Source organism: Macaca fascicularis, chromosome 10 (genome assembly GCF_037993035.2).
Source record: "Macaca fascicularis isolate 582-1 chromosome 10, T2T-MFA8v1.1".
Taxonomy (NCBI): Eukaryota; Metazoa; Chordata; class Mammalia; order Primates; family Cercopithecidae; genus Macaca; species Macaca fascicularis.
This window is the reverse complement of record NC_088384.1, coordinates 87,046,668-87,070,263: the sequence shown is the minus strand read 5'-3', so window position 1 is coordinate 87,070,263 and position 23,596 is coordinate 87,046,668. Positions and strand designations below refer to the sequence as shown.

The 23,596-nt window shown below is 50.5% G+C and overlaps 1 protein-coding gene across 3 annotated transcripts; it reads left to right on the top strand.

The window, feature by feature from the left end:
• Window positions 1-772: 772 nt before the first annotated feature.
• NRSN2 (neurensin 2) lies at window positions 773-8,767 on the top strand. 3 transcript variants are annotated; one of them, XM_005568597.5, is made up of 4 exons: window positions 773-831; window positions 2,945-3,059; window positions 3,312-3,528; window positions 7,110-8,767. In XM_005568597.5, exons 3-4 carry the CDS (start codon window positions 3,340-3,342, stop codon window positions 7,533-7,535), a joined length of 615 nt encoding a protein of 204 aa, XP_005568654.3. In that variant the 5' UTR covers window positions 773-831; window positions 2,945-3,059; window positions 3,312-3,339; the 3' UTR covers window positions 7,536-8,767. The 3 variants fall into 3 exon arrangements, with proteins under 3 accessions (XP_005568654.3, XP_045218628.2, XP_065379007.1); XM_065522935.2 differs by lacking the exon at window positions 773-831 and adding an exon at window positions 1,626-1,944; XM_045362693.3 differs by lacking the exon at window positions 2,945-3,059.
• The last annotated feature ends 14,829 nt before the right edge of the window (window positions 8,768-23,596 follow it).

The following is a 23,596-nucleotide window of genomic DNA, read 5'->3' as shown; positions in this document are numbered from 1 at the left end:
TGGAGGGGCACAATGACTTTGCCAAGATCACACAGCAAATGTGGGACAAAACCAAGGCTGACAGCTCATGACAGGGCGTGAAGTAGATGCAACTGACTGGCACAGGCTGGCTCTCCAGGGAGATGGGCAGTGGGCACACATTGCCCAGGGCAGAACTGGGGCTAGCCCCTAGTCCTCCACCCAAACTCCCTTCTCAAGGTACAAGGGCTGATCCTGTACCAGGGAGGGGTAGTGACTCAAACAGGAAAAGAGGACGAAAAGAGGATGGGGACTGAGTGAGAAGTGAGGACTTCAGAGAGATTAGGGGCTCCCAAGGCAAGTGGGAGGGGACTTCCCGGTAGGAGCCCAGAGAGAGATGGGAACCTGTGAAGAGGGCGGGGCTCAGCGAGGAGATGCCGGTTTATATACTGGGGTGGGGGCTCCATAAAGTGGATAGAGACCTAGAGAAGGGACTGACGGTACAGCGAGGAGATGAAGGCTCAGTGAGGGGATGGGTCTTCCATGAGAGGGGTGGTGAACTGCGGGAGTAATGGGAGCTTCGGTAAGGAGTTTGAGGGACTGCATGAGGGGTTGGGACCCAGGGAGTCCGAGGGGTCTCTGTGAGGGACCTGGGGTGTCAGAGCGAGAAGGGAACTCTGGAAGGGGACAGGAGCTGGGGGAGCTGCAGCGGGCCGCTATCTGCAGAACCAGTCCCTGAGACGGGCCGGCGCCCCCCTCCCCCGCCCCCATGTCACCCCCGCCCCGAACTGCGGCGCAGGCGCGAACCGAACCCGCTTTTGCTAGGCTCCCGCTCCGGCTCCCGCTTGCTCGGCGGAGACTGCAAGCAGAGAGGTGAGCTTAGCCCTGCTCCACGCGCGGCCAGACCCCAGCCCCATCCCCTGGAGAATCCCCGCGCTCTGCCTGCATCCTCAGCCCAGGCTGTGTCCCGCCTGGGACAGGACCGCTGCGCCTGAGCCCCGGGTTTGGGAGGTGGGGGTCCCAGGGAAGTAGCAGGGGGCAGAGGTAGCACCAGCTCCATCGCCCCTCGACACCTCAGGGTTGATAGGCTGGGCAGAGACTTGAAAGGACACACCCTACCCCCGCCAACACTTCAAACCAAAAACCCATTCCTACCCGTCTCTGCCTCAGTTTCTCTCTAGGGAAAAGGACGCAGTTAGTGTGGACCAGGGGATCGATGGTCCTGTCAGAAAGAGTGGTGCGGGTGCAGGTGGAGAAGGGGAGGGGGGAAATGGCCTGATTTCCCCGACCAACACCCCCCACTCCTCCCCCTTCTGGAGGACGCCCTTCTCCCCCGCCTGGGCAGCGCTGGACGCTGTAGTGGGCGAGTCTGAGGGTCTGGGAAGGAGAACTGAATGAGGCCGTGCTGAGGCAACAGATTCCATCCATCTTCGGCCCCTGGCTCCTGTCACCTTTGCCTAGGCCTCCCACCCCTCGCCTCCTCCCTCCGCCGCAGTCTCCCCAAGTCGGACAACGCAGCCCCCTCCTCTTCCCGCTCCCTTCCCACCAAGCTCCTCCTGGCTCCCGGCTAGGGACACCTCCCTAGCTGTTCCCATGGCAACCCTCGTCCCGGTTACCTGCGCCCCGCCCCCTGCCAGCTAGACCTACTCCCTGCAACCCTAAAACGCGAGGGGGAGGGGCCAGGCCGAGGGGGAGGCACCGTCAAGGTCACCTTCCTTCTCCAGTACCAGCAGGACTGAGTGATTACATCTATTTGGAGTAGGGGAAGCGGTGAATTGGAGGGGAGGAGTCGACCCAGGCCAACAGTCCCGAAGCCCCCTCCACACCTCCTCACCTGCGGTCTTTAATAATGGTCTCCGCACTGAGGCTCCTACCGTCCCCCGGGCCCCATTTATTCTCCCCACCCGGACCTCCCCAGCGCCTCGCCGGGGCGGGATCAGCGCTGGCCGCACCCCTCCTCACAGCCCGCCCCGCCCACCTCCTCCGGTGAGCCCTCCTCTCCAGACCTCTCGCCCTCCTCCTCCGAGGGTCTGTCGCTTTTAGTGTCTGCCTTTTCCCTTTCTCTGTCATGGCTGTTGTTGTTGTTGTTTTTCCTCCTTTTCTTCCCCGCTCTTCTTTTCCTGAATTGTAAGTGAGGAGGGTGTAAAGCCACTATTTATGGACAGGCTTTCTTGACAGCAATCTTGTGTGCCGTGTGACTCCAAGCAGAACCTCCAACCGTGTGTGTGTGGGGTGTGTGTGTGTGTGTGTGTGTGTGTGTATGTCGTACCTATCTGGGTATGTCTCTGTGTGCTTTGTGAGCATGTCTGTGTGTTTCTCTGTGCTGTTTCGGTGAGTTTCTCTATGCAGGGATTTGAGGACTACATCTGATTGGAAGTGAGAGGGACTGTCAGGACCTTTATTTTACCCTTTGAAACAAGCACATTGTTTCATTTTGTAGGATGCTGCTAATTAAGGCTGAGGGCCATTATGGAGACTGGGGTAGAAGCCCAGTCCTCCCCCAGCGCCTCCTGGCTTTGGTTTGGGCCAAACCTGTATATGGATACACAAGTACCTTCCATTCCCAAGATCTGTGTCTACTTTTGTGGAAAAAAGAGGGGAGGGGGTTATTTGATAGATTTCTCTGGAAATCTAACAGCCCTTAAGCCTAAGAGCCTCTAATCCTGAGGGCCCTTGACTTTCACTTCCTAGGGAGTCAAAATTCATTGGAATCTGGAGGCTTTCCGGGGAAGTCTTGGGGAGGACATTTTATAGCCTTGAAGCTTGGGAACTCCAGCCCAAGTGTCAGCCATGACAACTACCCCCCAGAAGGGGGTCTGAAGGAGAGTGGAGGATGAGGCGCTCTCACTCCAGAGGTGGAGCCTAAAAATTTCAAGATGGAAGTAATAACAAAAAAAGTACAGTACTAATCACAACAGCTACCATTTCTCAGCATCAGACACAATAACTGTATGAAACAAGTATGATTATTAGGTCTGTTTTACAGATGAGGAAACTGAGACTCAGAAAGGTGGAAGCACTTGTCTAAGGTCACACATCCAGGAAGCAGTGTGTCCACGACTCCAGTCCAAGTGGTTAGGCTCCAGAGCCCACAGTCCCAGGTACTGGGTGGCCTCCAGGGTAAACATGTACATTTATTGACACCTCCAGTTGCCAGGCACTGGGCTAAGCCCTTCAGTGCATTGGCTCATTCGCGTTGTGCTTCGGGAAGGACAGGCTGGGATTCCAAAAGGCCAGACTGTGCTATGAGTGTAGGGTGTCTCAAGTGGGAGGAGAAGCGGGTGGGGCATAAAGATTTGGGGGGCTTATGAAGGTCACCATGAGCAGCTCCCACTAATCCCTCCCTCCGTCAGCTGCACCTTACCTGCTCCACAAGGATCCATGATGCCGAGCTGCAATCGTTCCTGCAGCTGTAGCCGCGGCCCCAACGTGGAGGATGGCAAGTGGTATGGGGTCCGCTCCTACCTGCACCTCTTCTATGAGGACTGTGCAGGCACTGCTCTCAGCGATGACCCTGAGGGACCTCTGGTCCTGTGCTCCCGCCGGCCCTGGCCCTCACTGTGTTGGAAGGTAAGGCCAGATGAGCAACTCCTGTGATTCCTCTGCCTTGATGGAGGAAATGAGTCTGAATTTGAGGCCCAAAGAAAAAAGAAGAGATAGCGTAGTAGTTAGGAGTCTTGCACATTTAAGCAACAGAAAATCCAATTCAAATGGGTTTAAATAATGAAGGGAGCCTTCATTGTATTTGTATTTACATGCAAATTATTTACATACTTATTGTATGTAAATAATTACAGGTGCAGTGGCTCATGCCTGTAATCTCAGTACTTTGGGAGGCTGAGGTGGGCAGATCACCTGAGGTCTAGAGTTCAACAGCAGCCCTGTCAACATAGCAAAACCCTGTCTCTACTAAAAATACAAAAATGGGCTGGGTGCAGTAGCTCACGCCTGTAATCCCAGCACTTTGGGAGGCTGAGGCTGGCGGATCTCGAGGTCACGAGTTCGAGACCAACCTGGCCAACCTGGTGTAACCCCATCTCTACTAAAAATACAAAAATTAGCCTGGCATGGTGGCGGGTGCCTGTAATCCCAGCTACTCGGGAGGCTGAGGCAGGAGAATCTCTTGAAACCGGAAGGCAGAAGTTGCAGTGAGCTGAGATCTAGCCATTGCACTCCAGCCTGGGCGAAAGAGCAAAACTCCCTCTAAAAAAAAAAAAGAAAGAAAAAAAAATGAGCTGGGTGTGGTGGCATGCGCCTGTAATCCCAGTTACTTTGGAAGCTGAGGCAGGAGAATCACTTGAACCCAGGAGGCAGAGGTTGCAGTGAGCCAAGATCATACCATTGCACTCCAGCTGGGTGACAGAGCAAGACTCTGTCTCAAAAAAAAAAAAAAAGAAGAAGAAGAAGAAGAAGGGAAAATGTTGCTCATTTTTTAGAAGAGACCCAAGGTTGCATACTTTCAGGCAAAGTTTGATCCAGTAGTTCAACCCTTTACACCACGGACTTTGCAAGTTTTCTTAGTCTTCAGCCTCCTCATGGTGCCCCCACCCTGGTAGCCTGTTAGCTTCAGACTCTCCCATGTTCCCCAAATAGCCACTACTGTGTGGACCCTCAGATCTTCACTCCACACCATCTAAGGGAAGTCAGCATGTCATGTGGTATTTCCTTCAGAAAAGAAAATAGCCTATAATCCCCTCACTTTGGGAGGCCAAGGCGGGTGGATCACCTGAGGTCGGGAGTTCGAGACCAGCCTAGCCAACATGGTGAAACCTCATCTGTACTAGAAATACAAAAATTAGCTAGGTGTGGTGATGGGCGCCTGTAATCCCAGCTACTCTGGAGGCTGAGGCAGGAGAATCACTAGAACCCGGGAGACAGCGGTTGCAGTGAGCAGAGCTTATGCCATTGCACTCCAGCCTGCGCAACAAGAGTGAAATTCTGTCTCAAAAAAGAAAAAGAAAAATGGCCAGGGGTACTAGCTCACACCTATAATCCCAGCACTTTGAGAGGCTGAGGCGGGAGGTTTGCTTTAGCCCAGGAATTCAAGATCAGCCTGGGCAACATAGTGAGACTTCATCTCTACTAAAAATAAAAAGTTAGCTGGATGTGGTGGCACGGGCCTGTGATGCCAACTACTCAAGAGGCTGAGCCAGGAGGATCGCTTGCGCCCAGGAGGTAGAGGCTGCAGTGAGCCATGATTGTGCCACTGCACTCCAGCCTGGGCAACAGAGTGAGACTCTGTTAAGGAAAAAAAAGAAAAGAAAAGAGAGAAAAAAGGAAGAGAGAAAGCAAAATAGCAAGATATTAAAAACATATTACCATTTACCTTAGCACCAAAAAAGAGAGAAATACTTAGGTGTAAATCTAACAAAATATCTGATGAAAAGAACTACAAAACTCAAAAGATATCAAATAACTAAATAAATGGAGAAATAGTTCATGTCCATGGATTGGAATAGTCAATATTGTCAAGATGTTAGTTCTTCCCAACCTGATCTTTGATTCAATGCAATGCCAATCAAAACCCCAGCAAGTTATTTTGTGGACATCAACAAACTGACTCTATAGTTTATATGGAGAGGTAAAAGATTCAGGATAGCCAGAAATTTAAAACGCCATTTATAAGAAACAATGCTTTTCATTTCCAGAAGTCCTGACAAGCATTGCATTGGCTCTTATTGGGTCACTTGCCAGCCTTGAACTAATTACTATGGTTAAGAGATGGACTATGCTGACTGGTAGGAAGTGAGATTCATCTCACTTAAATCTTACTGTGGTTTCCCAGTGGTAGACTGGAGTATCTTGCCAGGGCAGCAAAAAAATGTGAAGAATTGATGTCTGTAACAGCCAAGGAGACTAGTCGGCCAGGGTGCACCAATGGGTCAAGGTGCAGAGGTGGCAATGAGCTGAGTCCCTGCTATGGGCATAGCTCTTTGCTAAATACTCTCGGGAGACTGAGGCAGAGGGTCCCTCCTGCTTTCAAAGGACTTCACTCTAGTGAGGAGGTAAGGTGCCAACCTGTGCAGAGAGACCAACTTACATAACTTCAGGTCAGGTCTGTAGAGAACACCAGGAGAGGAAATGATCAAGGAAGACTTCCAAGGAAAGGTTAGTGTGTATTTAAAATTTTTTTTTTTTTTTTTTTTTTTGAGACGGAGTCTCGCTGTGTCGCCCAGGCTGGAGTGCAGTGGCGCGATCTCGGCTCACTGCAAGCTCCGCCTCCCGGGTTCACGCCATTCTCCTGCCTCAGCCTCCGAGTAGCTGGGACTACAGGCGCCCGCCACCACGCCCGGCTAGTTTTTTGTATTTTTAGTAGAGACGGGGTTTCACCGTGTTAGCCAGGATGGTCTCGATCTCCTGACCTCGTGATCCACCCGCCTCGGCCTCCCAAAGTGCTGGGATTACAGGCTTGAGCCACCGCGCCCGGCCTTAAAATTTTTAAGCATCTTATTGCCAGGCACTGTGCTAGGCTCTTGGGAACACAGAATTTAAGACACGAAGTCCCTGTCCTTGACGAACTCTTTTAGCTGTGGTTTATTTAGTCCTTCAGCAAACATTTATTCAGCCTTTGCTCTGTACCAGCACATGCTAGGCACAGAAGACTCCTAGTGAGCCAAAACAGGCACAGTCTCTGCTCTCATGGGGCTCTCAGTACTGCGGGAGAGGCAGACATCACTTACATAGCAACCAAAATACATGTCCAAGTGTGCACAATGGTAAGTGTATTGAAGAATGAATAGGCACAGAGTTTGCCCAGAGTAAAGCAAGGGACCCAACTCAGTCCAGGGATCTCCTCCCTGAGGAGGTGAGGTTTGAGATGAGATCTAATGGTGCATAGGAGTTAACCCAGTAGAGACAGGGAAGGTAGAAAGGACAAGGAGATGAACTGGGATGGAGGGAAATGCAGGGTTGGCCGGAGAAACCCACTGCTGGGTGGGAGCTGGGCAGGAAATTAAGAGGCCTCAAGATTCCAAATAGAACATGATAGTTTATGCCTCCTCTCAGTTAGACCCCAGCAAGTGTGCTCTGTGATTCCAATCTCCTAAGGATGGATAGAGTGGTTACCCTTAAGTCTGGTGAGGATCCAAGAAGATCCCTTGGTCAGGGGCCCCGGGCTGACCCTGCTTCCTGGTCTGTCTGCTTCTCCCCAGATCAGCCTGTCCTCGGGGACCCTGCTTCTGCTGCTGGGTGTGGCGGCTCTGACTACCGGCTATGCAGTGCCCCCCAAGCTGGAGGGCATCGGTGAGGGTGAGTTCCTGGTGTTGGATCAGCGGGCAGCCGACTACAACCAGGCCCTGGGCACCTGTCGCCTGGCAGGCACAGCGCTCTGTGTGGCGGCTGGAGTTCTGCTCGCCGTCTGCCTCTTCTGGGCCATGACAGGCTGGCTGAGCCAGGACACCAAGGCAGAGCCCTTGGACCCCGAAGCCGACAGCCACGTGGAGGTCTTCGGGGATGAGCCAGAGCAGCAGCTGTCCCCCATCTTCCGCAATGCCAGTGGCCAGCCATGGTTCTCGCCACCCGCCAGCCCCTTTGGGCAATCTTCTGTGCAGACTATCCAGCCCAAGAGGGACTCCTGAGCTGCCCACATGGTCTAAGGAGGAGCCAGATGTGGGTCCTGGATCCTTCCCCCTTCTCACTACAACCCCCTCTCAGTGTTTCCCCGACTTCTCCCTTTTAGCAGGGTCCTTTTAGAGCCCAAATCCAGGTCAAGTCTGGCGCTCAAATCCCAGTGCTCCCTTCCCAAGGTTGGGGCCCCAGCCCTTCCAAGATGCCAACCTTCCTCAAGTCTTCCCAAAACTTCCTACCCACACCCTCTTCCCAAGGCCCTCAGGGGCAGAAAACATCTCCTTCAACCCGTCCCCACTCCTTCCTCTGCATGACCTTGGGCAAGCCCCCTGCCCTTTCAAACCATCAGCTCCTGCCTCTCCGCCATGAGGGCTTTGGATCTGATTCCTCTTCTTGCCAGGCTGAGGACACGCACTGCCCTCCATAGACACAGATGAAGGGGTGGGGGTCATTCAGCTCGAATGGGTCCCAGATGCTCACTTGGACTTTCCCTGCAGGATGTATGAAGATGTATGCCTCTCACAGTGTGTCTTCTACCTGCATTTTGGCATCAGAGCCCCCCAGCCCACCCACCATAGGCAATTACTAGCCCCAGTTGATAGGTGAGGTGGGTGAAGGAGGCTGGAGGTGACAGTGTCCAAGGTCACACAACAAAGCAGCATGCAGGAACTAGAAACACATCTTCAGCCTCCTCCTGGGCCAGCTCTTGTGCTACAGGTGGGGCAGAGCCAGCCCCACACCTTCCTGGTTCCCTGAGTGTCCTCAGGGTGGAGGACAGGTTTGGCCCAGAAAGACTAGCCAGAGGCCTGATGGTCCCAGGTGGCTCTGGATATTCTTTGGATATGGATTTAAATGGTCTCTAAGAGCCGGGGATAGGGGGCAGGAATCGTGGGTTGTCTTTGCCCCTCAAAGTCCACCTACCTAGAAACCAAGCCCACAAGCCTTGGCCGTGACCCTGATAATAAATGTGCCCTCTCAGAGGCACCAGCCAGCCGGAGGCGTCATCTCTCTTCTGTACCACTAGAGGGAGCTCCGAAACGGCTGGAGAGCAGTACTCAAGGCTCTAGCCCACTCCCCTCCCTAACTTACCTTCAGTCTCCACCAGCCTGAAGGCCTCCTGGGGGATCCTCAGGCCGCCCCCACCAGGGCACGCCCTACTGTCCTTGTGCCTCACACCCCCTCCTCATCCTGCACCCCTTCCATCCCACCTTCCCTTCCAATAAACAGCTGGGATGGATACTGACTTTGTTTCCTTTCTCCCTGGCCACTGGGGTGTGGGGAGGAGAAAGACTCTTAGGAGCACCTACTGTGTGCTGGGCACGACCCATTATTTCTCCTCATTTGCTCCTCAAAATAACCTGTTGAGAAAAGAACTGGTCTTCTTCTTCTTCTTCTTTTTTTTTTTTTTTAGTAGAGACGGGTTTTCACTGTGTTAGCCAGGATGGTCTCAATCTCCTGACCTCGTGATCCACCCACCTCGGCCTCCCAAAGTGCTGGGATACCAGGTGTGAGCCACCGCGCCCGGCCTTATTTATTTATTTATTTATTTATTTATTTATTTATTTATTTTTGAGATGTCTCGCGCCGTCGCTCAGGCTGGAATGCAGCGGAGTGATCTCCGCTCACTGCAACCTCCACCTCCCGGATTCAAGCGATTCTCCTGCTTCAGCCTCCCAAGTAGCTGGGATTACAGGCACGCGCCACCACGCCTGGCTAATTTTTGTATTTTTGGTGGAGACGGGGTTTCAGCATGTTGGCCAGGCTGGTCTGGAACTCCTGACCTCAAATGATCCGCCTGCCTCAGCCTCCCAAAGTGCTGGGATTACAGGGTGAGCCACCGTACCCGGCCTTATTGTCTTCATTTTACAGATGTGGTAACTGATGATCAGAGAGGTGAGTCCTTTGCCTAAGGCTTCCCCATGGTGGATTTACTTTTTATTTTTATTTTTAATTCTTTTTATTTCAGTAGCCTTTGGGGCCCAAGTGGGTTTTGGTTACATGAATGAGTTCCATAGTGATTCTGAGATTTTAGTGCACCCATCACCGGAGCAGTGTACACTGCACCCAATAGGCAGTCTTTTATCCCTCATCCCCTCCCAACCTCCCCGGACTCAGTCCCCAAAGTTCGTTATATCACTCCGTATGCCTATGCATCCTCATAGCTTAGCTTCCACTTATATAAGTGAGAACCTACTATATCTGGATTTCTGTTCCTGAGTTACTTCACTTAGGATCATGGCCTCCAGCTCCACCCAAGTCCTGCAGTGGATTTAAATGCTCAGCCAAGGGCAGGGAGTGGTGGCTGGGCCAGGCGAGGTGGCTCATGCCTGTAATCCCAGCACTTTAGGAGGCCAAGGTGGGTGGATCATCTGAGGTCAGGAGTTCAAGACCAGACAGGCCAAAATGGTAAAACCCTGTAACTACTTCTTAGTAGTTACAATTAGTTGGACGTGGTGGTGCACGACTGTAATCCCAGCTACTCAGGAGACTGAGGCAGGAGAATCGCTTGAACCCGGGTGGCAGAGGTTGCAGTGAGTCGAGATCACACCATTGCACTCCAGCCTGGGTGACAGAGTGAAACTCTGTCTCAAAAAAAAAAAAAATGCTTAGCCTGATTGGCCTATTGCCTGAGTGCGGAGCTCCTGTCTTTGGGTGGGAAGGAGATTTCTCAGCCACCTTGAGAACTCACTTCCCCTAGTTCTGAAAGGAATGTGAGGGCCAGGGTGTGGGAGAGGGGGCTGAGGCCAAACATGAGATCTTTTCCAGGCCTGGAAGAGTAATTAACCCCTTCTGGCACTCACCAGAGGCTGGGCCTTGTTCTTAGTGCCTTACAGAATTCAGGAATTCATTTAACCAAGACAACAACCTCTGAGGTGGCGGCTATTATTCTCAAACCTAGTTTTTCCTAAACTCCAGGCTTGCGTTTCCATCTGCATTCACCTGTATGTTGAATTTAAACTCAGCTATCTCAAACTGTTCTCTTTATTACCCCTCCCCAACCAAACCTGCCTCTACTATGCTGCCCACATGTTAGAGAGTAGCGGCCCCATCCTTCTGGCTGCTCCAGCCAAAACTTCCTCTCTTTCCTCACACCCTGAATCCATTCCATCAGCAAGTGCTGTCAACTCAACCTTGGAAATATATCTTCTACCCAACTACATTTCGACATCCCCATGGCTGACTCTATGGTCTGAGCCACCATCGCCTCCCATCTGGATCATTGCACCAGCTTCCCCCTGGTCTCCTGGCTTCTGAGGTTTAGACCCCACCCTACCCCAAGCCTTGACTCCCCACGTCTAATTGCTACACAGCAGCCAGACAGATCTTGTTAGAACATAAGTTAGATCATGTTCCTCCTCCACTCCAAACCTTCCCATGACTCCCACCTTACTCAGAGTAGCCAAAACCCTCCCTGTGGCCTCCAAGGCCTTACACAATTTGCTGATTTCCACTCCCCCCGCACCTTCCTCTGTAACCCCAACTCCCATCGCTCTCCAGGTTCCTGCGTCCTCTCCAGCCAGGATCTTGACTCAGGGCCTTTGCCTCGCTGTTCCCTCTGCTGGGGTGCTCCTCCCCAGTTGACCACATGGGCAATTCCTTCAAGTCATTGCTCAAACACCACCTTCTCAGTGAGGCCATCCCTGAGCAGCCTATTTAGAATTGCAACCAGGCCAGGCACGGTGGCTCAAGCCTGTAATCCCAACACTTTGGGAGGCTGAGGCAGGTGAATCACCTGAGGTCGGGCATGGAGACCAGCCTGACCAACATGGAGAAACCCCATCTCCACTAAAAATACAAAATTACCCGGGCATGGTGGCACATGCCTGTAATCCCAGCTACTCAGGAGGCTGAGGCAGGAGAATCACTTGAACACGGGAGGCGGAGATTGTGGTGAGCTGAGATCACACCACTGCACTCCAGCCTGGGCAACAAGAGAGAAACTCCATCTCAAAAAAACAAAAAAATGCAACCATGCCGGCCAGGTGGAGTGGCTCACACCTGTAATCCCAGCACTTTGGGAGGCCAACGTGGGCAGATCACCTGAGGTCAGGAGTTGGAGACCAGTCTGGGCAATATGGTGAAACCCTATCTCTACTAAAAGTACAAAAATTACCCAGGCATGGTGGCATATGCCTGTAATCCCAGCTACTCGAGAGACTGAGGCATGACAATCACTTGAACTCAGGAGGTGGAGGTTGCAGTGGGCCGAGATCGCGCCATTGCACTCCAGCTTGGGGGACAGAGCGAGACTGTCTCAAAAAAATAAAGGGAAGCTAACACGGGGAATAAATGGTGCAGGCAGTTTGACAATATCAAAATAGAAAATACACATGCCCTTTGATTTCTCCCTCTTATGCAGGTGGATCTCTAGGTTCAACTCTACATGTTGGAACACTATAGTATTATTTGTAATGAAAACATTTAGAAACAGCATAAATGCTCACGGTAGGGGACTAATTAATAAAATACGGTAAGGCTGAGTGCAGAGGCTCACGCCTGTCATCCCAGTGCTTTGGGAGGCCAAGGCAGGAGGATCACTTCAGGCCAGGAGATCAAGACCAGCCTGGGCAACATAGGGCAACATAGCAAGGCCCCATCTCTACAAAAAATTAAAAATTAGCTGGGCATGGTGGCACATGCCTGTAGTCTCAGCTATTAATATTTGGGAGGCTGAGGCAGGAGGATCACACCACTGCACTTTAGCCTGCATACTGAGTAACAAAGCAAAACCCTATCTCTGTTTTAAAAAAAAAAAAAAAAAAAATTGGGGGGAAAGGACACTTCTTTTTTTTTTTTGGAGACAGAGTTTCACTCTTGTTGCCCAGGCTAGAGTGCAATGGCACGATCTCAGCTCACCGCAACCTCCATCTCCTGGGTTCAAGCAATTCTCCTGCCTCAGCCTCTCGAGTAGCTGAGATTATAGGCATGCACCACCATGCCTGGCTAATTTTGTATTTTTAGTAGAGACGGGGTTTCTCCATGTTGGTCAGGCTGGTCTCGAACTCCCAACCTCAGGTGATCCACCTGCCTCGGCCTCCCAAAGTGCTGGGATTACAGGCGTGAGCCACCATACCTGGCCAGGACAAGTCTTCTTTTTTTTTTTTTTTTTTGAGACGGAGTCTCGCTCTGTCGCCCAGGCTGGAGTGCAGTGGCGCGATCTTGGCTCACTGCAAGCTCCGCCTCCTGGGTTTACGCCATTCTCCTGCCTCAGCCTCCTGAGTAGCTGGGACTACAGGCGCCCGCCACCGCGCCCGGCTAATTTTTTGTATTTTTAGTAGAGACGGGGTTTCACCGTGGTCTCGATCTCCTGACCTTGTGATCTGCCCACCTTGGCCTCCCAAAGTGCTGGGATTACAGGCGTGAGCCACCGCGCCCGGCCGACAAGTCTTCTTACAGAAGAATTCCAATTAGTAAATGTAGAAGGATTGAGAGAAATTGAAAATCATCATTAGAACACCAGAATAATAATTGCTGCAGGCAACATATAGCAATGAACAGTAAAATTAATGGGTGAAACTTTAAGGAGAAGCAAGGTTTTTTTCCTAGAAACAGGATCTTACTACATTGTCCAGGCTGGTCTGGAACTCCTGGGCTCAATGGGATCCTCCCACCTCATGCTCCCCAGTAGCTGCTACTACAGGTACATACTACCCCACCAGGCTTGAAACAAGATATTTGCACAGACTCAAAGTATCTACCTCCAAATATGTATTAATTAGTATGGCAGTTTTAACATATGCATACAAGTTCTTTGATGCTCTGCCATCTAGGAAATGGAGTTTAATTTTTCTCCTCTTGAGTGTGGGCTGGACTCAGCAACTTGCTTCTAACGAGTAGAATGTGGAAAAGCAAAAACAGTGACTTCACAGTGGAAAAATCTGTCAGACACCTCCTTAACCAAATGAAGGCTGGCACCGCTAGTCAAAAGTCTTGTTGATATCACAGCCTCTGAAATGATGTGGTGAGAAGGGCACTTCGCCTGGGTGGTACTCTTTCCCCAAATCTGTAACTTCAGCCTAATCATGAGAAGACCCATTCTACGAAAGATCTGACCAGCACTCTTCAAAGGTGTCCAGGTCACAAAAGGACAAGAAACATTCTCAGGTTGGAGGAGACTAAGGAGACATGGCTGAAGGATACCCCTGTGCTGTCCATGTAACTCTTCAATAAATCTACAATTACTTCAAAATAGAGAGCAAAAAATAACAATTGCTGGCCAGGCGCGGTGGCTCACGCCTGTAATTCCAACACTTTGGGAGGCTGAGAAGGGCAGATTACTTGAGGTCAGGAGTTCGAGACCAGCCTGGTCAACATGGTGAAACCCTGTCTCTACTAAAAATGCAAAAATTAGCCGGACATGGTGGCAGTCACCTGTAATTCCAGCTACTCGAGTAGCTGAGGCAGGAAAATCTCTTGAACCCAGGAGGCAGAGCTTGCAGTGAGCTGAGATTGTGCCACTGCACTCCAGCCTGGGCAACAGAGTGAGACACCGTCTCAAAAAAAAAAAAAAAAAAAAAAAATTACTGTGGTCAAGATGGAGTAACAGGGATCTGGTTTAACACACCCCAAAAAGGACCTAAGAAAGGACCATTCCCTCTCCTCTCTGAGGTGGGAAGATCTGGGAAGGAGAGGAGGCTGACCGGTGAGGTCCACCTTCTACTTCACCCCTCTTCTATCCAAGATTCTGAGCAACCAACCCCCACACCACCCTGGAGGCCCCCTCCCTCCTGCTGAGTCCGGCATGCCCTCCCCATCCCTACTGACCCAGGGGACTAGGTTAGCTCAGAGACGTCTCTCTAACTCACCCACAACTGGACCAAAGAGGGAGTGACCTGGGGCCACTGCCTCGTCCCTGGGAACACTGTGCCAGGGCAGGGGGCTGAGATGCCCCAGGGTAAGAGAGACAAACAGTGATTTTTTTTTTTTTTTCCTAAGACAGAGTTTCACTCTTGTTACCCAGGCTGGAGTGCAATGTGCAATCTTGGCTCACCGCAATTTCCGCCTCCTAGGTTCAAACGATTCTCCTGCCTCAGCCTCCGGAGTATCTGGGATTACAGGCATGCACCACCATGCCCCCCGGCTAATTTTGTATTTTTAGTAGACACAGGGCTTCTCCATGTTGGTCATGGTTAGTCTCGAACTCCTGACCTCAGGTGATCCGCCCGCCTAGGTCTCCCAAAGTGCTGGGATTACAGGCGTGTGCCACTGCATCCGGCCAAAAACAGTGACAGTCATACAGATGGGGGAGGGATTAATGGGGGTGGAGTGAGAGAGAGCCTGCTGGGGCAGTCCAGAAGGCAGGCATTCTTTCTGTTCAGCAACATTCCTGCCCCCACAGTCTCCTCCCACAGCTTATATCTAGTGCAGGCTGAGAGTGAATCTGTCTGCCAGTGTTCAAGCCACTGTGTGAACCTGGGCAATTTCTTAACCTCTCTGAATGTCAGGGGTCTTTTTGTCTCCAAAATGGGAACAACAAGGACACCAATCCCTTGAGATTGTTTGAAGACTTAATGCACTTAACACAGGACCTGGCACGTAGACATGGGCCCTAAATGCCAGCTGTTATATGAAAGAGAGAAGATGGAGGTTCAGAACTAGCAGGCAATACGTAATCTATAATGATGGAGGGCTCAGGCAGGGTCCTGTCCTCCAGGGACTCACAGTCTAGTGGAAAGGACAGTCCTGTGGACAGCAAATGGCAATATACCTGGGTAAGCACTGTAATAGAAGAACAAAGTAATATCTTATCACAGGGGCAGGCACGGGGGCAGTGAGAGACAAGCGCTTGTCCATGCTAGGCTCTGTACTCAGTCCATCACATACATTAGGTCTTGCAGTCCTCATACCACCATAAGGTGGTTACCATTATCTCCAATTCACAGAAAAGCAAACAGTACTGAGTGTTTAAGCATCCTGTCTGAGATGGCATAGCTAGTGGAGTTGAAATTTGAACCCAAGTAATCCAGGTCCAGAATACCCCGGATGCAGAAATGACCCCACAGATTCTACAAATGAACTAATCAGGTTGGAGGTCATACTCATAACCCCTCACACAGGTCCACACAGACACAGGCAAGCACACACGTGTCTATTCAGATACACACCAATTCCTGTCTATGACAATTGCTCAGAAAATCCTCCACAACACCACACCAGGAATGATGTGCATTTGTTGAGAAAAACAATCGGCTCTGAAGACTTCACAGACACATGCAGTGAAATGCAAATTGAGGGACCCACCCAAGTTCTTGAATAGCACATTACATGCCTGGATGCACACCAACATGCATTCATGTACACACCAATGGGCATGTAAATGATGGTGAGGAGGTCTGCAGACACTGACGCACTGCATTTGCACTCACTCTGCTCCTGAATTTTTTAGCAGCTACATTTACTGAGCACCTACTCTAGGTAAGGAAAGATAAAGCAGCCAGGCGCCGTGGCTCACGCCTGTAATCCCAGCAGTTTGGGAGGCTGAGGCAGGCGGATCACCTGAGGTCAGGAGGCCAGCCTGGCCAACATAGTAAAACCTTGTCTCTACTAAAAATAATACAAAAATTAGCTGGGTGTGGTGGCTCACACCTGTAATCCCAGCTACTCAGGAGGCTGAGGCAAGAGAATCACTTGAATCCAGGAGGTGGAGGTTGCAGTGAGCCGAGATCACACCATTGCACTCCAGCCTGGGTGACAGAATGGAACTCTGTCTCAAAAAAAAAAAAAAAAAATGTTAAAAAAGATAAAGCTCAGAGAAGTGAAGTGGTTTGCCCAAACTCAAATGGCTGCCCACCTCAGCCTCTGCAGTGCTGAGATTACAGGCGTGAGCCACTGTGCTGTGCTGTGAATTTATTTTTTACACAAATCTGAGTGCTCACTCTGTACTGGCCCTGGATGGGTCTCTGTGGATGTCTGGTGAGCAAGATGGACACAGCCCAGTCATTGCCACATTAAGAGCTTGAATGACACCAGTCAGGCTGGGGAAATGGGAGGGCCCTTGACATGCAGAGTGACTCAGCCAGTGTGAGCAGGGGTTGTCAGCATGCCTGGGGGAGCAAGAGGCTATGAGAGATGTGTGTGTGTACTTGTGTGCCTGTGTGTGTCCGTGTGTACACATGTGTGCGCCGGCACAGACAGATGTTGGCCAATGCAGGTGCCCCCACTAGCACAGTGCATCCTCATTCTTCACCCTCCCAGGCCTCACCTTGCCCCTGTTGTGTGCCAGCTGGGCCTGCCCCACGTCATGCCTGACACCCACACAAAAGCTTCTTCTTCCAGTCACAGGACAAAGGCCTCCTCAGCCCAGACCCCGGACCCCAGGGGTAAAGAACTCCCAGACCCTAGTGCTCCTCAGCATGGACCTCTCCACCAGGATCCCCAGAGTTGTGAGAAACTCACACACCCAAAGCCCACCGCCCTGTGCCCATGTGCATGGAGTGTGCCCAGGTACACACAAGTGCTGGAGATGCCCCAGGGCGGTCCAGACAGATGTGCAGATGACACATTGGCCACTGAGTTTCCACAAACACTGAGCTAAGTGCTTTGGAGACATGCTGGGTGACCTTAAGCACGTCACCCTCTCTGAGCCTCGGTTTCTAATCTAAAAACAGGGTAATTATACTCACTCCCAGTCTTGTTAGAATAACCTAACGCATCATGACCTCAACACATCATGATTTTCTTTCCTGAGTTCCTGCCTTCCCAGCTATATTGTCTATTCCTCAGCAGTATCCACTGACTCTTATATCCCCGTTTCTCCTGTGACACTCCATTATACAGGACTCAAATAACTACCTGCTCTAAGAATTGCTGAGTGACAGGTAGTCCCCATAAATAGCAATAATAGTCACTAACATTTATATAACAACAAGAGCCAGCAATTTTGATTTTTTATTATGTCGGGCATTGCACTGAGCACTTTACATTCCTTCATGCATTTGACAAACATTCACTGAACAACTGGTAGATGCTGGGCTAGACTTGGGGATGCAGCATCTTTGCCCTCAAGGTTCTTACATTCTAATGGGGAAGAAGGGACAGACAAAAGACAATTTGGCTGGGCACAGTGGCTCACGCCTGTAATCCCAACAGTTTGGGAAGCCAAGGCAGGCAGATCACTTGAGGTCAGGAGTTTGAGACCAGCCTGGTCAACATGGTGAAACCCCTGTCTCTACCGAAAAAATGCAAAAATTAGCCAGGTGTGGAGGTGGGCACCTGTAATCCCAGCTACTCGGGAGGCTGAGGCACAAGAATTACTTGAACCTAGAAGGTGGAGGTTGTAGTGAGCGGAGATTGAGCCACTGCACTCCAGCCTGGGTGATAGAGTGAGACTCAGTCTCAAAAAAAAAAAAAAAAAAAAAAAAAAGATAATTTAATACATAAATGGGATAACTTCAAACCTTGACAAGTGCTATGAATAAAATAAGGAAGAGTTATGGATTAGAGACAAACTGTAGGGATTAGATGGGGCATGATACTTGATGAGTGGTCAGGGAGGGCCTCTCTGAGGAGCAGATATTTGATCTGAGACCTGAAGAAGAAGAGCCTGGAAAGATATAGGAAAAGTTCCAGGCAGATGGCGCAGCAAGGGCAAAGGCCCTGGGGCAGAAGAACTTGGTAGGTTCGAGGACTAGGAGAAAGGGAGTGTAGCTGGAGGATGATTCAGCAAGCCTGGCAGGTCTGTTCTGGATGACTCAGCAAGCCTGGCAGGTCTGTCCTGGATGACTTAGCAAACCTCGAAGGTCTGTTCTGGTTTCAGAACCCAGGCATTTTGTCCTTCACTCCGGGCAGCCTCAAAGACGTGCATCCCTGCCATACACAACAATGTGTGCACATTGGCACACATGCACATGTACGTGCACACACATCTGCATGCTGACACACAACTAAGGGCTGGACCAGCCATGATAGTCTAAGACGCTAACATTTTTCTCTAGTGTCTTGTGGGGCCAAGTAGGAGGGCCAGATGTCACCTTACCCCAGCCTTCCAGAAGCTCTGGGCCAAAGAAAGATTAAATGGCAGAAAGAGAGAAATGGCTTAGTAAGGAGGTGTAGGGGGACTCAGGTGGCCTGTGGGGGTACGGAGATGGGGGGAGATGATAGAGCCGCTGGGGACATCCCCTCTAGGGAAGTGAGGGAGCGCCGAGGACAGAGAAGCAGAGGGAGTGAAGACAGTTCTCAGAAGCGTAGGGCCTCCACACTCACCACAGCCCTCACTCAGCGGACATGTCCTGCTTCCTCTCACCTCCCCGGCTTCACCTCAGAGATGGGACACTTGTTGCCCACCAGGGCAGCCTGGGTGGTGCCGACTATGAGACAGCTCCTCTTCCACATCTGCCTTCATGGCTGTAAAACATGGAAAGTTTCATCCACTAGAAAAAGAGAAATACCTATGAAAGCTGCAGGAAGACTTTTTTTATTTTTTTGAGATGGAGTTTTGCTCTTGTCGCCCAGGCTGGAGTGCAGTGGCGTGATCTTGGCTCACTGCAACCTCCGCCTGCCAGGTTCAAGCGATTCTCCTGCCTCAGCCTCCCAAGTAGCTGGGATTACAGGCGTTTGCCATCATGCCCAGTTAATTTTTTTTTATTAGTAGAGACGGGGTTTCGCCATGTTGGCCAGGCTGATCTCGAACTCCTGACCTCGGGTGATCCACCCACCTCAGTCTCCCAGAGTGCTGGGATTACATTTTTCTAAATCAGTTTGGTAAGAATCAAAAATTTTGGTAACACCCAGTGCTGTTGTAGTTCTGGGAAACAGGTACTCACATCCTTTGCTGGCAGGAGGTAGACTGATAACAATCTCTATAGAGGAGGAGCCAGAGATCTCTATTAAAAGTGCAAATGCACAAATATTTGACTGTGCCTAGAAACTCTTCTTCTAGGCAGGGCGTGGTGGCTCACGCCTGTAATCCCTGCCTCCCAGGCCGAGGTTGCAGTGAGCTGAGATCGCGCCATTGCACTCCAGCCTAGGCAACAAGAGCAAAACTGTCTCAAAAAAAAAAAAAAGAAAAAAAGAAAAAAGAAATGGAAAAGAAAGAAAGAGGGAAAGAAAGAAAGATTCTAGGTAATTAAAGATTCTAGCTAATTAAAGGAAATTAGCTCAGAACTTCTCTCTACAACCCCATGTATGAACATTGCAGCATTTTTTGTTATAGCAAAAGACTGGAAATAATTAAATGTTCATTGACAAGGGATGGTTTAAATAAACCAGTACATTCCTAACCATGGAATAGGACCAAGCTGTAAAAACTGACCAGGCAGGTCTTTCTGAACTTTCTGATATGGAAGAGTCCCCAAGATAAATTGTTAAATAGGAAGGAAAAAGGCAATCTGAAGAACATGGAGTGTGCTCCCGTCTGTGTAAAAAAGTGACAATAAATAGTCATATTTTATGTCTTGAAGGAAACACAAGAAAATGGCTTGACCCCAGGAAGACGAACTAAGAGATGCGGATAGGAATGGGAGGGAGACTTCTCAAGTATTACCCTTCTGTGCCTTTGAATTTTGAGGAAACCCCGTCTCTACTAAAAATACAAAATAATTAGCCGGGCATGGTGGCGCATGCCTGTAATCTCAGCTACTCAGGAGGCGGAGGCAGAAGAATCGCTTGAACCCGGGAGGTGGAGGCTGCAGTGAGCCGAGATCGCGCCATTGCACTCCAGCCTGGGCAACAGAAGTGAAACTCTGTCTCAAAAAAAAAAAAAAAAAAAAAAAAGTCTGCTCAAAAGTGCCACATACTCCTACACACTCCTTGCCCTCAGCTAAGTTCTGTCCCCATGGAACTCTCCCTGGAAGAGATCATCTGTCTCCCAAGACAGCAGGCCTGGGCGTGAGTCCTGATTCCATCACTGACCCTAAGTGACCTCAGGCAAGACACCCACAGCCCTGGCTTGTACTAGACAATGCTCTCCAGCACTGACACTCGGTCTCTCCCGCTGGAGGGGCAGGCACAGTGTCTTCTTGCTCTGTAATTCATTCAGTTCACCTAAACTGAGTTACCTACTCTGGGCCAGAGTCTGGGCTTGTCCGTTTCTTGCCCTCCATGCCCCACTGCAGTGTCTGGCGTGGGAGGTGGTACCCTATAGGAGTTCTGGACAGATTCAGCTTACGGATGAGGAACGGATGGTGGGTCAGATGCACGGTAAGGATGGTCAGGTACAGGTACATGGTGATTGAATAGATTCATGGGGTGGGTCTTTAAGACAACAGCCTTTACTCAATCCTAAGCCCTCCCCACAGCTACCACCCTATTTTTTCTCCCCTTTGCAGAAAAGGTCTTGGAGAAAATTGTCTATCCTCACTGTTTTTAATTTCTCTTCTCTATCTCTCTCCCTCTGAGACAGGATCTGCTCTCTCACCCAGGCTGGAGTGCAGTGGCGTGATCGTGGCTCACTGCAGCCTCAACCTCCTGGGCTCAAACGATCTTCCCACCTCAGCCTCCCAAGTAGCTGGGACTACAGGTATGCACTACCACGCCTGGCTAATTTTTGTATTTTTTGTAGAGACTGGGTTTTGCCATGTTGCCCAGGCTGGTTTTGAACTCCCAGGCTCAAGTGATCCATCCACCTCAGCCTCCCAAAGTGCTGGGACTGCAGGTGTGAGCCACCACACCAGGGCCTCTTGTCTCTTAACTCCATTCCAATCATGCTTCTACCTGTCACTTCCCCAATTGAAACTGCTTTTGTCAATTTCACCACACTGCTAAATCCAATGCTCAGTTCTCATTCTTCATCTTTTTTTTTTTTTTTCCTTTGAGACAGAGTCTTGCTGTGTCATCCGGGCTGGAGTACAGTGGCACGATCTTGGTTCACTGCAACCTCTGCCTCCTGGGTTCAAGCGATTCTCCTGCCTCAGCCTCCCAAGTAGCTGGGACTTCAGGCACAAGCCACCAAGCCCAGTTAATTTTTGTATTTTCAGTAGAGATGGCGTTTCACCATGTTGGCCAGGATGGTCTCAATCTCTTGACCTCGTGATCCACCTGCCTTGGCCTCCAAAAGTGCTGGAATTACAGGTATGAGCCACTGCGCCCGGCTCATTCTTCATCTTCTTAACCGATCAACAGTTTGACACAGCTGACCACTCCCTGCCCCTTGATGTACTTCTCTTCACTTGGTGGCCAGGCCTCCACTCTCTGCTGGCTTTCCTCCTTCTCAGGCTCCCTGCTTCTCCCATTCCTGTTGGAGCAGTCAGGACTCGGTCCCTGGAGCTCTCATCCAGTCTCACGTCTATGACTCCCAACACTGTATCCTCAGCCCATACGTCTCCCCTGAACTCCAGCCCATACATTCAAATACCTACCTGATGTCTCCTCGAGGGTGTCTAAAAGCCATCACAGACTCCACAGAACCAAAGCTGAACCTGGGCTTCCCCCAGACACCTCACTCCATCTCATTTGATGGCAGTTCCATACCTGTCACTGTTCAGGCCAAGAAACCTTGGCAGCACCTTGACACCTCCTTTTCCCTCACACTCCACATCTAGACCTGTTGACTCCACCTTTAAAATATACCCAGAATCCGGGCCAGGCGCAGTGGCACACGCCTGTAATCCCAGCACGTTGGGAGGCCGAGGTGGGTGGATCACCTGAGGTCAGGAGTTTGAGACTAGCCTGACCAACATGGCAAAACTCCTTCTCTACTAAATAAAAAAATTAGCCGGGCGTGGTGGTGCATGCCTGTAATCTCAGCTACTTAGGAGGCTAAGGCAGGAGAATCAGTTGAACCTGGGAGACGGAGGTTGCAGTGAGCCGAGATTGTGCTATTGCACTCCAGCCTGGGCAACAAGAGTGAAACTCTGTTCCAAAAAAAAAAAAAAAAAATACACCCAGAATCCAATCACATCTCACCCCTAGCACGGCCACTGCCCTGCTCTGAGCCACTGGAGTTTAACAGAATTATTGCAACATCTGCTCCCTTGTCTTCCTGTCCTTGCCTCATTCAGTCTATTCCAAGTACAGATCCCTAAATGATTTTATTTTAAAAGTAAGTCAAGGCTGGGCATGGTAGCTCATGCCTATAATCCTAGTGCTTTGGGAGGCCGAGGAAGGAGGATCACTCAGGTGCAGGAGTTTGAGACTCACCTGGGCAATGTGGCAAGACCCTGTCTCTATGTTAAAAAAAAGAAGAAAAAAAAAAAAAGGCTGGGCATGGTGGCTCACGCCTGTAATCTTAGCACTTTGGGAGGCTGAGATGGGTGGATCACCTGAGGTCAGGAGTTCGAGACCAGCCTGGTCAACACGATGAAGCCCTGTCTCTACTAAAAATACAAAAATTAGCCGAGCGTAGTGGTGCACGTCTGTAATCCCAGCTACTCAGGAGGCTGAGGAAGAAGGATTGCTTGAACCCAGGAGGTGGAGGTTGCAGTGAGCCTAGATCGCGCCACTATACTCCAGCCTGCATGATGGGAGCGAGACTCCATCTCAAAAAAAAAAAAAAAAGGTAAGTGAGATCATTTCCCTCCTCTCCTTAAACCCTCCCCTGCCTCCCCATGACTCCGAGCATCCTTTCAAAGGCCTCCAAGTCTCCAGATTATCTGAACTCCCTTTACCTCTCTGACCTCATCTGCCGCTGCCCCCCTGTCACTTGCTGCACTCCAGCCACATTGACCTTCTCTGATGGCACACCAGTCAGCTAGTCAGCTTCCCCACAGAGCTTTTGCATGAGCTGTTCCTCTTCCTGAACAATTTGCCCTTCAGATAGTCTCAGGGCATCCACTGGAACACTCCACTCAGTACAGCCACTGTCCGCCCACCCAACAGTCCTCATCCTCTGTACTTACTCTTTTTTCCTCTTGCATTCATCACCCTCTAAAATATGCTATAATGTATTTATTATGGTAATTATTTCTTGCATGTTTCTTTCTTTTTTTTTTTTTGAGACAGGGTCTCACTCTCTTGCCCAGTTTGGAGTGCAACAGCGTGATCTCAGCTCACTGAAATCTTGGCCTACGTGGCTCAAGCCGTCCTCCCACCTCTGCCTCCTGAGTAGGTGGGACTACAGGCACTCACCACCATGCCTGGCTAATTTTTGTATTTTTTTGTAGAGATGAGGTTTCACCATGTTGCCTAAGCTAGTCTC

Bases quoted from the DNA above. Each gene is read 5' to 3' on its own strand.
- NRSN2 (XM_045362693.3), top strand. From the start codon at position 3,340: ATGATGCCGAGCTGCAATCGTTCCTGCAGCTGTAGCCGCGGCCCCAAC. The intron at 3,529-7,109 runs GTAAGGCCAGAT...GCTTCTCCCCAG, and splicing joins GGCCCTCACTGTGTTGGAAG to ATCAGCCTGTCCTCGGGGAC.